This window comes from Limulus polyphemus, unplaced genomic scaffold (assembly GCF_000517525.1).
Source record: "Limulus polyphemus unplaced genomic scaffold, Limulus_polyphemus-2.1.2 Scaffold342, whole genome shotgun sequence".
In the NCBI taxonomy this organism is placed as follows: Eukaryota; Metazoa; Arthropoda; class Merostomata; order Xiphosura; family Limulidae; genus Limulus; species Limulus polyphemus.
This window is the reverse complement of record NW_013665952.1, coordinates 330,989-346,691: the sequence shown is the minus strand read 5'-3', so window position 1 is coordinate 346,691 and position 15,703 is coordinate 330,989. Positions and strand designations below refer to the sequence as shown.

At 29.4% G+C, this 15,703-nt stretch overlaps 1 protein-coding gene across 11 annotated transcripts in view; it reads left to right on the top strand.

The window, feature by feature from the left end:
• Window positions 1-15,703, top strand: part of LOC106457533 (CAP-Gly domain-containing linker protein 1-like) — a 122,654-nt gene that overhangs the window by 84,199 nt on the left and 22,752 nt on the right. For 9 of the 11 annotated variants that reach the window (XM_022383508.1, XM_022383512.1, XM_022383509.1 and 6 more), the window contains 6 exons: window positions 1,532-1,688; window positions 2,242-2,407; window positions 2,892-3,173; window positions 5,971-6,215; window positions 6,898-7,018; window positions 8,091-8,143. In XM_022383508.1, coding sequence (XP_022239216.1) covers window positions 1,532-1,688; window positions 2,242-2,407; window positions 2,892-3,173; window positions 5,971-6,215; window positions 6,898-7,018; window positions 8,091-8,143 — 1,024 coding nt within the window. Of the gene's footprint in view, window positions 1-1,531; window positions 1,689-2,241; window positions 2,408-2,891; window positions 3,174-5,970; window positions 6,216-6,897; window positions 7,019-8,090; window positions 8,144-8,632; window positions 9,320-9,373; window positions 9,878-15,703 lie in introns of those variants that run through there. The other 2 variants (XM_022383514.1, XM_022383515.1) reach the window with 2 other exon arrangements.

Genomic DNA, 15,703 nt, shown 5'->3' with positions numbered 1-15,703 from the left:
ACTGTGTACTAAAAGTTTGTATCAAGAAAGAATAAAATGGTTTAATCAAGAAAGGACTTGTATTGCTGAAGTTCCTCGGAAAGAATTTCTACCGGAAATTAACAAATAAGCTGATACGCAACAGTATGTATGCAGAGAGTGAGTCATCAAAAGAGTGATTGCTTGAAATAAAGTTGCATCCATTTGTTTGAAGCATGTAATCTTTACAGTTAGTGTATATTTTTTGTTTATATCTCTAAATGATTAATGTTTGCATGATGTGCTTCAAGTGCAGTCTTCATTGTGTACTATCTTTGGGCCAAGCTAGATATGACATTTTTCATGATTATTTTCTGCATAAGTCAGCACATACATTCTACTATCAAATTTATAGTTGACTGTTGTTTTAAGAAATGGTGTGGATTTTTAACTGTGCACATTTAACACAGTTCAACTTGCACTGTTTTGTTTTGATCTTATAAACATGTTCATGATGAAGAGAAAACTCAGTCCTTGTCCACATATTTCTTTATCTTTCTGTATGACTAATCATTAATCAGTTCTGCAACCAACAATGTAATAATGGGAAAACTAACCACACATTGGTCGTATTTAAGGCAAGGAAAAACATAATATTAAAAATATATTCAGTGGGTATTTTATTCATAAAACATATTGTTACCATACATTTCTTCAAAATGAATAATCGTGCCAGATCCTTAATCTTGTAAAATAGTATTTAGCTCATTTTTATAGAATGGGCAATTTTCTCCTGTAACATATTTTGAAACAGTTCCGGTTATAATGTATATTATACAAATTACAACAATATAAAACACAACTGATAATATCTAAGTTTGCCTCTGAAGAAGAAACGTCACCTTTTGAAAGTGCTCAGATTATAGGGTTTTTATTCATTTTTATGGAAGAATGGGTTATACATGTAGTTTTTTTCATGTAATTACATAAAAAGTTTAGTACAAGATAAATAAAAGTAAAACAGTAAAAGTCCTTTACTTTTGCTTTTATAAACTGATATTGATACACACTGACAGACACATAATATCAGAAACAACTAAGAGTTTTGGTCTTGTTTAGCATCTGCTTGGAGGTGAATAACTACTATATCAGAATATCATTGGACCAGTCAAGTACAGGATATATGCTCACCAGTAAAACATTAGTAGAGATTTAAATACACATGTTTGTTTGTATTTAACTTAACTCAGTTAAGCTATAAATATTATTTTACACTAAACTTATGTTTTGCTTTAGTCTTGTTTTTTTGTAACTGGAATTAAGAATTTTTAGAGCTGGCAATACCCATGGCCAAAAACAACATTTATGTGTGAAGAGACAGAACGAATGAACTAATATTATCCATTAAAAGGTAATGGAAAGTGAGTATACACACGTCTGATTAATTACAAACAAAAGAAGAATATCAAATTACTTTTTGCATACGTATGGTAATTATATTATGTTTATATTTTACTTAACTAATGAAGTAGAATAATGTTTGTAACCTCAAACCTACTTCAATATGAAATAGATACTGAACGGAAACTGCATGCCAGTGAGGAACGAACATTGGAACTCTCTCGACAGAAAGCAAAACTTGAAACCCAGGTTTCAGATCTGATGCAATCATCAGGAGATAATTCAGACCACCTAAGTCAGATGAACCAGGAAATCAGAGAGAAGGAAAAGTTAGTGCAAGACTTTAGAAAAAATATTACATGTCCTAGTACATTATTGTCGATGCAAAACCTCCTTGCATCTTAAAGATATATTAATTTCAACATTATTTGGTCATTGATGATGTATTATTTAATAGAAAAAAAAAATTTTTTGTTTGTTTTTCTATAAGATTATACAAATTCTTGTAGATCTGTCAAATTTGAATATTGAGTGTCTCTTACACTATCTATTCTGTATATTTCCAAATTCTAAAATTTGACTTTCAAATTAAAACATGAGAAAAAGATGTCAAATATTTTACTTTTCAAGTATATGAAAAATTCGTTTATACATAACAAACCTGAAAATTTATTCCTCAATTGTAAAGTTAGTAATAAAAAAAAAATCAAGAAAATGAGCAATAGTTAAGTTAACCTGGATCGATAACATATTATACCTCTACAACATTTAATGGTAGTTATAGCTTCATGTACAAACTGAGAAACCACTTGTAAAAATCTCTCTTCCCTTATGATTATATATGAAAAATCCATATATTTTAGTATTTGTTGATCTCTGTAGACAAATAGAGGAGCTGCAGTCCCAACTGAGAAGCCGTACTCAGGAAATAGAGAAACTGAAAGATACTGTTACTTCTCTCCATGACCAAAACAAGCTGGAGTTTGAAAAGATTACGAATAAACACAAGGAAGAAGTCCAAGAGCTGGAAGCCAAGTTGCAAGCTCAGGTAAGAAATATGAAAACATGTAACTATTATTAAAAATATCTACTCATGTTGCATACTATCTTAAGTAACATCAATTGAATATGCTTCTAATATAAAGCAAACAAGTTATGGCTAAAGTACTTGTATATTTGTGACTGTCAAGATAAAGATACAAAAATTTTGAACTAGATAATCTGGTAAATAATATTCATGAAACTAGTGATAACTAGAAGTTAGTTTGTCAACACAAACTCATGTTTTATGTTCACCCCAAAAACATTTTTATATGGAATTTGTCTTTCTACGTCTTGTTCATTCTTCATTATACATGTATTGAGATTCCTTCCATTTTTTTATTTCAAAATGGACATGTTCATCAGCTACTAGTTTATCTGAAAAACATTTTCCAAGATATGAGCTTTAAAAATTGTCTTAAATTAAGCTACATATGATATTACCTTCATGAAATATTAAAAACGAACTTATATTGAATGTTTTATATCAGCTACAAGAGCTGCAAAAAACACAAGAAAAGATGTCCAGTCTGTACAATACATTATCTCAACAAGAACAGCTAGTCAGCGAAAATGAAACAAAAGCAGAAAAGTTTTGTAAGAAGCTTAATAAGACTGAGTCTGAGCTCACACACACTCAAGCTCAATTAAAAGAACTGCAGCTCTCTTTGGAAAGCTTGCAAGCAGAGACATCCAATTCTGCCAAGAATATGGAAGGCAAAGTTCAACAACTACAGAAAGAGTTAGAACAAGTGACACAGGAGAAAGAGAAGGTAAGTATTTTTTACTTCTAAAAGGTTACACGTTTATGCTAAGCCTTCTCTCATTAATCTAGTCACTGCCATCAAGCCCAAGTGATGATATTAAACTTACTAACTTGGTTAACAATAATTTTTTATATACTTAAATACACATGACTATCTTATTCTAGAAAGTTTCATGAAGCAAACTATATGTTATGGTTGATTAGTAGTGTTAATAATACAACTGAGAGATTTGTGTATGTGACACTTTTTGTAATGATTAGTCCAGTTAGTTTTAAATTTGAAGATTCATTTTAAACAATTGCTTATAACTGCCAAACCACTGGACCAATTTTCACCAAACCTAGTATGTATCCTTAGAGTCCTCCAGCCCTCTATGTCTTGCATTGAATGGGTACATCAACTACAGTAATACTTCTGGTAATGAAGTAGATTCATTCCATGACACCACTTCGTTGTCAGAAACTTTGTTATCAGAAGTAGATATAACATAGGAGGCATAGGGATGCATTCCAAGACTTCAGAGAAGGGGGGGTACAATAAGAAAATACTAAATACACACAAAAATAAGATTAAAATGTACTTGAAAATATGATATATAGATAAAAAAATATATATATTAAAAATACACTAAATAAGATAATAAACCAATAAAACAAGACTCACCATTGACTTCTCTTGGTCTATGTTACCACCACTTATGATTTGCATTTTCATTTCCAAAGAGATGGATTTATGCTACACATTTTGCCCAGTAAAGCCACTAGCACTAAATGGTCATTTGGATGACATAATTGGGGCAATAAAATCACTTTATCTCTGCAAATAACATGATTACATTAGCAATACAAGGAGCTTGAGCAATGGCAGGTAAGAGAGGGAAGACTCACAAAGTACACGAAGTTCTTTGCTGATGATGTAAATAACCCCCACTTGGTTGCATTTACAAGGTGCATGGAGCTTTAAATGTTTTACTCTATTGAATGCTTTACATGATTTCTGAAGATTAAAAAAAAAATTTTTTTTGCAAAATTAGGGGCAAAGGACCTCTCCATGGCAGACTGTTATAAAGAAGCTTCGTTCCCAAAGGATTTGTTAACAAAGTCATTACTGTACAATGCTCATGATTTGTGAAACACTTATCCATTCCTTTCTAGACAAAAATATTATAGATATGGTGTGGCTAAAAAGAGAAAGCTTCTGTACAAAAAAGTGTGTTTCTGACCCAAGAGACAATAAAACTATATCAGGAATAAAAAACATCACAATAAATTAGAAGAGTAAAAGATAATCTCGGGTATAACAGTTTAGGGATTAAATAGATTCCTTGCCCTGTCAACTTAGAGAACTTTCCTTTTTCTATTAAGATGCATATAACGATATTTTTGTTTTGTAAACACTTCAACTGAACATGAAATTGTTAAAGATTGCAAGCAACTTCAAGTAAATCATGGAAATTTTTCTAAGTCATAGAGAAGGCTTCTCAAAACTGTGGAAGTAAGACTTGCTCATGGATATAAACATGTATACTTACACTGTGTATAATACTTTCTAAATAATCTTAATGTGCCAATGAAAGTTGATTAGTTATCTATCCATATTTTGTTTGACGCTGACAAGTCTTTGTCAAATCTGACTCTCAGACTGGCCTAAATTGGACATGGGTAATAAATATGACACTCCTACAGAACCTGTGAATCATGATGGAAAACATACTTTGGTTTTCTAAACGTTCTTAGTAGGTGATTGTGAGTTACAGAATAAAAGAAATCAAGTAGTTTAATATGTGTAAGAAAAATATTCGTTACAAGTGGATGATTTGTAAAAAGAAGAAAACATTTTTCTGGCAACAAATAAACTGGGTTTTATGTATGTGATAACCTGTAAGTCTTAAAATAATTATGTAACTAAATAAAGAATGTGTATATATATATATATATATATATATATATACACATATAAATTATATGAACTAAGCATACTGTAATTTTTTTCTGGTTTGCTTTGGTCTTGAACTATTTTCACAAAGAACAACAAAAATTGTATAGAATGTTTTCTTCATAGAAAACCACTATGTTCATACAGGTGGTCTCATGTCTCTAGTGTTTGAAATATTTATTAGCAAGTGTAACCAACCTTTTTATTTTCTCCATTAATTTCTTACAGTGTTGATTAATAATCTATGAAACATTATTTTATGTGAAATTAAATGTAACATTCCAGGTGGTTTTATAAAAGATTTAAAGACAACACATATATCAGAATACTTGAAGAAAATTCTTTAATTTGAACTTAGTTATAAATTCACCATTAATCCATTAAACTGCATAAAATGTTATATGTCAGACATATACTGCAAAAGTTTATTTATTATATTAATGTAGAACTAATGGCCAATTAAGTAAAAAATAACTTGTGCAGGAGGATTTGTCATGACATGAACAGAACAATTTTAAGCAAAGTTTTAGACGGAGAACACCACTAGATTGAGAACTGCATTTGCCTGATCAGTTGAGAATGATAACTTAAACTGCTGGTTCAGGGTTTCATTGAGATCTGATGAAAACAAGCCCTAATAGATCAAAAACATCATCCTCAACTGAACAGGCAGATGCAGGCCATAGAAGTTTAAGGTCAAGTAAACCATTTCTTAAAAACAAAAATTTGCAGTCCAGTATACTTTGACATTTTACACAGTGTTTCATTTTATGTTCTTATTTTGATGTTGAACTCTATAAACCGAATCTTAACTATCAGTTTAGGAAGTTAAGGTGTTTTAGTTTTTTGTATTTATTTATTATTTTAGATATCTAAGCAGTACCAAACAGCAAAAGAAGCCTGTATTAAGTTGGAGAAAACTCGAGAACAACTAACAAAGGAGAAGCAGGAACACCAGGCTGCAGTTTCTGATCGAGATGTGCAAGTAGCACAGCTGAAGGCAGAAGTAGATAGGCTCCAGACAGAGTTTGCTAAGCATAGAGAGGAACTGCTACAAAAGTTGAAAGTGACTGAACAAGAATATCAAACCATGCAGGACCTTCACAATCAGTTGTAAGTCGTCATTTGATATATATATATATACACACATAAATAAATAGTTCTAATTCTATCATATAGGTTAATTGTGAATAGATGATTAAATCAGCACTATCAAACAATAATGAAATTAATACAAGTCAGAAATGTTCATAATGGGACTAAAAAGTCAAAAATTATTTTTTCATTCTCAGTCCTTGTCATTATCTTTTCACTAAGAGTTATGATAACAACAAGGACTGGTAATGGAAAAATAATTTTTGATTTTTAGTCTCATTACTGGGCTTGCTATTACTTTCAGTTTATTCATATTTGTGGTAAGACAATAATGTACTGTTATCTGTACTGATACTTAGGCCTTTAGAAAGTTTTCAAAATCAACTCCTCATCCTGTAGTCAAGTGCTATATTTAACTTACTAAGTATACTTTATGCTGTCATGATAGCCTTACTCAGACTGATCACAAAAACTATTAAAAATTACTAACATCATTCATATCATAACAGATAAATGCAGAACATAAGTAATTAATATATAAACAGTTACATTGTACATGGATAATGTAGTTTTTTACACATTAAGCTAATTAGTTGCAATGCTCATACATTATTATTATGTCGTATTTCTCCAAGAGAACTTTTTGATTTTAATTTATCATATTTTACTAAACAATATGCATTTGTGTTTATTTTGTCAGTAATTTGCAGCGAGATGCTCTGAGTGAACTACAGAATAAATTAGTTCATGTGGAAGTGGAAAGAGACCAGCTTTATCAAGAAGTCATCATGTTGCGTGGAACACAGGAAGAAAGGGATCAGGTTAGTCAAAAGGAAAGTTGAAAATGCTTCATCATTTTTCACTAGCAGAAAAAAAATACTATCTACAGTATTTTTTAAATAAGCAAATACTAATTGTACAGATTGCAATAAATCTTATAATGGTGAGACTATTGAAAAATATAATTACTGATTATTAAAAAGAAAGAAGAAGTTTAATACATACTTAGAACAGACCTACATATATATTGGAACAAGTTCAGTAATAAAATGTTGTAATAAAATAATCAGAGAAAGGTGATATAGGAAAGTTCTTGATTGCATTACAAACAAATATGTTTCAAAACCTAATCCGTCCTTAGATTGGAATAATTTCGTTTATGGTCAGTCAGGAATCAGTTATTTATACAAACAATAAATGAGTGTGGCAGAAAGATTCATGATTTGGCTTTTGCTTTCGATGTATAATAACCTAAAGATTTCACAGATTAGCATAAGTAAACTGAGTTTTGAGTTAGACTAACCTTGAGGTATTGTACAATTGAGTACTGTTTTTAAAACCCATGCTCAAACAGCTGCCTGTCAATGGAAGTACTCATATATTTCTAATCATATATATTGTTCTTTTTTATCTGTATGTTCATCGTCTGTTTTAGATAGGACTAATAGCACATGACTTGTTTTCATTGTAAGATTTATATGTCAGTAATAATACCAGAACCATCTTATAAAGTGCACAGTGTAACTTATAAGGGAAGAGCTTCAAAGAAGATTAAAATGGAAAGTTTCTTAGTTTATACCACCAGATATCAGTATGATTAGAGTGTAAAAAAATTGGCCATAATTTGATGCTAATATCAGGCCAGAATGACAGTACAGTTATTGATTAATTGTTAAAGAGTTTCTTTTTTTTGCTATGGCTAACCAGAGTAAAATTTGTCTTAGAAGAAGTAAAAACAAGCAAATAATTATATAATGATATAATTAAAAAAGAAGAAGAATCAAAGGCAACACTCAGTAGAATTGTTGTATTTATTCTGTGAAGTTTTTATTTGAAAACGTTGTAAAACTAAAGTTCTTCAAGTAAATTTCTGTTCTTTAAATGATTTTTCAGTTAGAGAACAGGAACACATCCCTTCAACAACAACTAGAAGATTTAAAACAAAGGTAAGAAATGAAGGCTAGTTCCAGTTCAACCATACTCTTGTTCTTATCTTTGAGTGTGTGTATGTAAGGTATTGTATGTTATCATATGTAACATTGATTCATAAAATGTTAATTTAGCCAAAAATATTATTACTTTTGTGCTGTTTATTTTAAATTATACTTTGTTGTCTGTATGCTGTTTTTTAAAGGTAATAGTTTGTTGTTAGTAACATATCTTCATATATATTGCTATTGTACTTGTCTTTTAAAATCATAAGAAACAATAACTTTCATAGTAGAATTTTTTTTTTCTGCACAAGTTTCTCCAGCTTGTTGGAAAGTAGTTCTGTATGGTAAATAGCATAACAAATATTTTTAAGCTGTTTGCTATGTGTGTGTAATAAATAATGTAATGAGCTAGAAGGCAACTTTGGATGTTACATTAGTAATCAAGAAATTCCAAAAATAACAAATAAGATATTTTGTATGCACATTTAAATGATATTGCAGGTTGGATTGTATCTCTACATGCTACACTGTGGAAGATCGTGAGAATAAGTACCTGTGAGATAGATAATTTAGCAGATCAAAAGGTCTTATTAATATATCTATTATATGCAACGTACACATGGTCAATGTGTGTTTGTGATCTCTTCTAAACTAGACCTACATTCAAAATATTCTTAATTAATAACAGCATTTTAGGAGTCGCCTGGAAAGTAATGGAAAGTTAATTAAACTGAAGTTTAATGAATAATTGGTTTAACCAGACTGAGATAAATCCTGTTTTAGAAACTTTAGCATGATAATAATTTTAGATATGGTACAGCAAGGAAATTAAAACAATCAAAAACTTTTAGAGGCACTTTAAATAAACTTTAAGGCTATACACACACACACACTTTCTTTGTATTGTGATTACAGTTAGTGTTAAAATTTGTTTGCAGACTCAAATTATATAGATTTAATATACATTCTTACAATATATTAGTACCTGCATTTAAAATGAATCCTAAACAGCATGTTGTTTTATGCCAAACTTTATTATTTCATTTATACAGAAAAATGATTAAAACATTATTAGCTGAATCATGCTTTCACAGCTTAGGTGTTATATCTCATAAAACTTGATATTTAGATTTTTGTTTTGTATTTTTATGTAAATGTAACTATAAGAAATGTGTTATTTGTTTTCTGGAGTTATTTATACTTTCTTATATAATTATTTTGATCTTTATTTAAATCTAACAGGAAATATCAGTATTATTTTCAACTTGAGCTTACTAGTATGAAAAGAAGGATAGCAGGTTTATTGATTGTGCTTTAATTATAAATAATTTTGGCATTGTTTGAAATAATCCTGCAGTGGATTTGATACCTAAGAAGATTTATCAAATCTATGGTGTTTGGTGATGTTAAGACCACATGCATTATCTATATCAGTACTGAAACCTAAATTTAAACATTAATTGGTTTTTAAGTGTTGTATTGAAGAAGATATACAACAGGTTTACCTTTGTTTAGTCTGAACATGTATAGCATTACACTAAGCTGCTGCTTTACATTAATATAATTATTTGGTCTCCTTTCTATTTCTTATTTATATTTTGATTTTCCTTGCAGCATAAAATAACAAGGCTTACCCTTTACCAATAATGATAATGTTTGTGTTTTTGTAGTTAAGTACAAAGCTCCACAAAGGGCTATCTGTACTCTGCCCACCATGGGTATCAAAACCTGTTTCTAGCGTTGTAATTTTGCATGAAATATAGCTTAAACAATTGCATGGCTATTCACATAAAATCCACAAACATCAAATGAAAAGTCAACAAATCATCATTCTATTGTAACATTGCATGGGGAGCTAGAATTAAAGTAGCATAACTTTTTTACATCACAAAAACAGGGTTTTCGTATACCCCCCTGCATACGTGCATGATTTTATTATCCTATTATGCTTGTCTGTCCTAACACTCACATTATGTTTACTCATTGTTGTGAAGAATTTGAATATTTGGGAAATTATTAAATTATTGTGCTCTTTATAGTTTGAAAATTTGTATTCCCATTACTATAATCATTTCGTAGTGTTTGTTCTTTCTGATTTATTGTTTTGAAAGTTTTATTGTTGTTCTTTAGAAAAAACCTTGACTCAATAGTCATATTTTATTAATTCAGTGAGTAACTTGGTATTGTTTTTAAATATTTAATTAATAAAAGGTTACTAAATTCCACTATCTTATTATATTAAATTTAATTGTACCAAAAAAACGTCTAACTTGGTAAAGATCAAATTTACTTCAGTAAATATTCTGACAGCATATAGAAAATTGTGGAAGTGATTTTTATCATACATTTGTGGTGACAGTCCACATTTATTTCAATCTCTTCTACTAACTGTAGACACTAATTACCTTATAGATTATAAAAAAAAAGTTCAGTTGTACCTAAACAAATAAAGTGATATTTTGTCTTTGTATAATGTTACGTGGGATAAACTTTTGCTGTTAGAACTTTAATTTAAAATGTTTCTATATAAATCACGCATTATGTATATCTATATATAACTATTTTTTCTCCCTTTAATGCTGATCTGTTCAACCAAACTTGGCTAATGGTAAGAAAAAATGTTGTTAATCATATATTTTTTATTAACTGGTGGTGGTTGCTTGGTTGGTTTGATTTTATTGATATTTGGTGAGTCACTTAAAATTTTGTATCTAACTGGCTTTTGTTTGAACTTCTTTTTGGGAAATAAAATTGAACGTGTTCTTTTTTCTGGTGTATTTGGTTTTCTGTCTCTTTCATTTATGTTTTTTTCTAAACTTACTGACACTGTGGGTAAGTGGATGCTGAAACCAAATCTACTGACTATTTTCTTTTGAGGTTTCTATTAATTACCACTTATTTTTTGCAACCTTTGTTCTAGAAAAAAAAGTTTCATGAAAGGTCATTATAGAATTACATGTATACACTATAATTTTTCTCTCTTTTTATGTTTTGTCAACTTTAATTTAAAATGCAATGTATATTTTTCCAATACGTGACTTAAAAAAAGTGTGAGGTTTTCAAAACATGCTCCAGAAGACCACTATGGAACTATACACTATATATTTTGTTGCTAACTTAGGTTTTTAAAATACAGTATTTTGGTTATTTTATCTTTCATCTTGAGTTGACTTCATCTTTAAAAATATATTTTCATATCTCTTGCAAGAAAACTTAAATTATATTCATTAACAAAATCATTAACAGTATAAATAATGGTGCTTTTTTATCTTAATTAAACGAGCTTAACACCTCATGCTAAAACTGCTTTTTTTATTAAATATAACAAGTAACTTGTATAATACATTTTTTCTTTTAACATGTAATAAAGACATTATCTCCACATCTTCTTATAAACTTGTGTTCATATAATTGTATATACACTTGTAAATTGGTTTGCACTCTAACTGCTCATAACAAGATCATAATGAAATATGTGTGTCATAAAACTTCATAGCATTGGTATAGAATTACATGAACTGGACTATCATCAATCTGGTTAAAACATTATCTAAATTTAGACATATAGTACTTTAGTAAATTCATTCCAATGTTAAAAACCCTTTGCATTCTTTATTTAAAGTGGTTATAGTGCAAATGTTTCAAAATATAATATGGGATATAATATAATTAAACATAACATTAAAATCATTGAATAATCACTAACACCTTATCTTATGTTAGGTAGGGCAATATTCTTGAAAATATCATGTTAATACTTTAATAAAACATGACCATGGTGGCAAAATCCTAACAATTAATATTATCTTGACTGGTGTCTTGCAGTGTTGAAGTGTGCTTGATATATTGTATCAAAATGAGTAGTATTCTAACAAAATGTAACCTGTCGTGATAACGGTCAGCTGTGTTGTGACTAACATCTGACAATATTGAAGTACACTTGGTATAATATCTTGTTAAAATATGCTGTGTTCTAAATAGATTTAACCTGTAGTACTTCAATAGTGTCCTGAATAACATGTAGTACAGAACTTTGTTTAGTATATCTTGTCAAAATAAGTGGTGTTGTAAATAAATCTAATCTGTAGTACTTCAGTAGTGTCCTGAATAACATGTAGTACAGAACTTTGTTTAGTATATCTTGTCAAAATAAGTAGTGTTATAAATAAATCTAATCTATAGTACTTCAGTAGTGTCCTGAATAACATGTAGTACAGAATTTTGTTTAGTATATCTTGTCAAAATAAGTAGTGTTATAAATAAATCTAATCTGTAGTACTTCAATAGTGTCCTGAATAACACGTAGCACTAAAGTACCCTTGGTATATCTTGTCAAAATATGTAGTGTTATAAATAAAAGTAAGTGAAAGTGAATCATGAGAGTTAGCTGTGTATAACTAATAGTCAGCTTATACACACACACTTATATATATATATATATATATATGAGCTATAGTATATTAGGACTAACCTTATTAATAATCTTTATTCTGTTGCTCTCACCCTAATCAAGTGATAGAAATATATTACTTGAGAACTAAAAATTACTTATGGTCAAGAGAATAGTAGCCTTTCTTGCAAAACTTGTATGGTTGTTTTTTTATAATACACCACAAGTCTTTTTTTTTTTATCTTTTCTAAAGGAAATTTTACATACACATCCAACAATTTTGTTTCTTACCTCGTAAGGGATAATTGAAAAAAATACACAAATAATACTCCTACAAAAAAGTTTTCTTCTGAAAATACTTATAACTTGACCCACAATTTTTTTATCAGCATCAAAATGTAATGAACTAAATGAATTAACCAAGAAATTATAAGTTATGTGGTATTATATTAGTTTTTAACTCTTCTTTTGAGGTTAACATAAGATAAATGATATTTCCTCTAACTTCCCCTAAAAATAATTTTATTTTTGTAACTTTTTTTTTAATTACGTGAGATAAGCAGTTGAAGTTTACACTACAAATCTCTGGAAACTTGAAAATTGTCTAATACAGTCAGAAACTTAGCTTTGTTTCTTGACCAAGCAGATAGTAAACATATTGCATCAAATGTTTTTTGATACTTCAAAAAACGTTTCTATCTAAATTTTCAAAAAATTTAACTTTTATGACAGAAATTGATTTTAATTGTTCCTTTTAATGTTACAGTAGGTTATTTAGTAAAATAACAGGTATTGGTCAAAATACGTAGTTGTCATAGAAGTTTATGTTTGCAACTGGATCCAACTAAAACAACAACAGAAAATACCCATTGTATTTAAATAAACACAATAAGGTGTCCCAGAAAAGTTAGCAAATTCCACTAACTGTTTAATACCTTCATTGATCAATTTTTAGTGTTTCTAATATAACACATCCATTCTCTTAAAATTCTGTTAAAACTAAGTTAATATATTTCTAAGTGTTTCTAGAATATCTTTTTCGATATAACTAAATTACTTAATTTGTAAACACCAGTGTTCTATTTTAATTTTTTTTTTCATTTTCAGAAACACAAAGAAATGAATCAGTAGCTCAAAACATAAGTCTAGTTTATGTGATTCAAGATTTAGTTTAATTGGAAGCCATATGAAGTCTACATCAATTAATATGAGTATATATATATGTTCTTCATAGCTACATATGCCAGGTATAAAATTGCTAACAAAACGAATGTTGGTAGAATGTTTCCAACAAGTGACTAAAATCTGCTACAATTTGTGCACAATAAACACTCAAACATTAGTGTTTGATGACATTCCTGCAAATTTAGCCTTTTTCACATACTGTGTTCTTGATTAATTTAAAACATCTAAGTTTTTATAATACAAACTAAGTATGTGACAAACACAGTAATGTCATTTGACTCCCAGTAAATGCACATGTGTAATCTTTGGCATCTTTACAGACCTCAGCCATGTTAGTTTTTGCTAAGATCTCTTCAAAAGTATACTATAGAACAGGCCAAATATTTTCATACATTTGTCTCCTCTTGTAAGAGTCCAAATGTGATCAAAAAGTGAAAAAAAAAGTATTATCAAAGCTGGAAATATTTTATGTATAAAGGGCAGATAAGTATGAAAATATTTATTCTCAGATGTTGCATCATGCACTATAAAGTTTCATGTTCAGTTAAAAATGACAAGTTCTTCTAGTTATCATGTTTTACTCACATTCTGTTGGGTTACAGGATCAAAACCTAGTGCCAAACATGCTTGATCTTTCAGCAATGAGGCTGTTATAACTTGATGGTCAATCCCACTATTCATTGGTTAAACAGTAATCCAATAATTGGCAATCGGTGCTCCCAGCCAGTTGTCTTACGTCTGTTTGGCAGTTCAAAATTAGAGACAGTGATAGATAGTCGTAGTAACATTGCTATAAACAAAACAACAAAAATGACAAATAAGAATTTTTATATACAGAAGAATGTTGAGAACATAAAAAAGTTAATGTATATTGAGTGTAGGTCATACTGTTTGACGTAGTAATTTTATTTATCTTAACACAGTCAGTAATGTCAAACTAGAAAAAGGAGTATAATCATTGGAATGAGCTATTATTTAATATTTGTGCCATCCATTTACTGAATGATTTTAACCTGTATTTCTTAATGTACAAAAACCCATCTTTAAATTGTAAATTAAAAATTATTTTGTCAAGCTTGAACAATATAATTAATACATTTATGTGAGCTTGTGTAATGGTTATATATTGTAGAACAAACAAAAATTTCTTGTTGTTTCTGTAGTAGGTAGATCTAACAAAGTAAAAATGTTTCCTTGACGAAAATTGCATATATTTACCATTGTATATGGACTTTCAAATGCATACCAAATCTAGGAATCCTAAAAAGCAGAGAAGTTACTTATGATTAAAAAATAGTGGTAAAAAGTAAACATACTGTACTGTGCAAAAGTGTTAGGACAAAATAAAAAAATATATTTCAGGCTACTTTCAAAAAATAATTGGAGGTAAATCACTGGTGAAACATCAAAATTTTATTAATCTTCAAACTTAGTACAACAGAAACTCAGTGGAAGTACTTGAGTTCAGTAAGCAGTTAATATTTTGTGTGTCCTCGTTTTCCTTTAATAACTGCAGACAGTCTTTTAGACATTGTTGCAACATATTTAATCAAAGTGTCCTTTTGAATTTTACTCCAAATGTCTCTAATATACTCCCATAAAGTTTCTTTGGAAGTAACATTTGATTTGTCAAGTTTTTGATCTGTCAAATCCCAGATCTGCTCAATTGGGTTGAGATCGGGGCTCTGTGGGGGCCATTGCATCATTTGAATGACTCCAGCAGCTTCTTTCTTAGCTATGAAATTTCTGGATTGGTTGGATGAGTTTTTGGGGTCATTATCTTCATGGTAGTAGAATCCTTTACCAATAATACGCAAACCACTGGGTATATCATGATGGATCAGTATCTGATGGTACTTGCACTGGTCAATTATTCCATCTATTTTGCAAATATCTCCAGTTGCCTCAGCAGAAAAACACCCCCAAACCATCACACTGCCTCCCCCATGCTTCATGGTAGGTGCTATGCATTGAGGTAAGTATCTTTCACCTTTCTT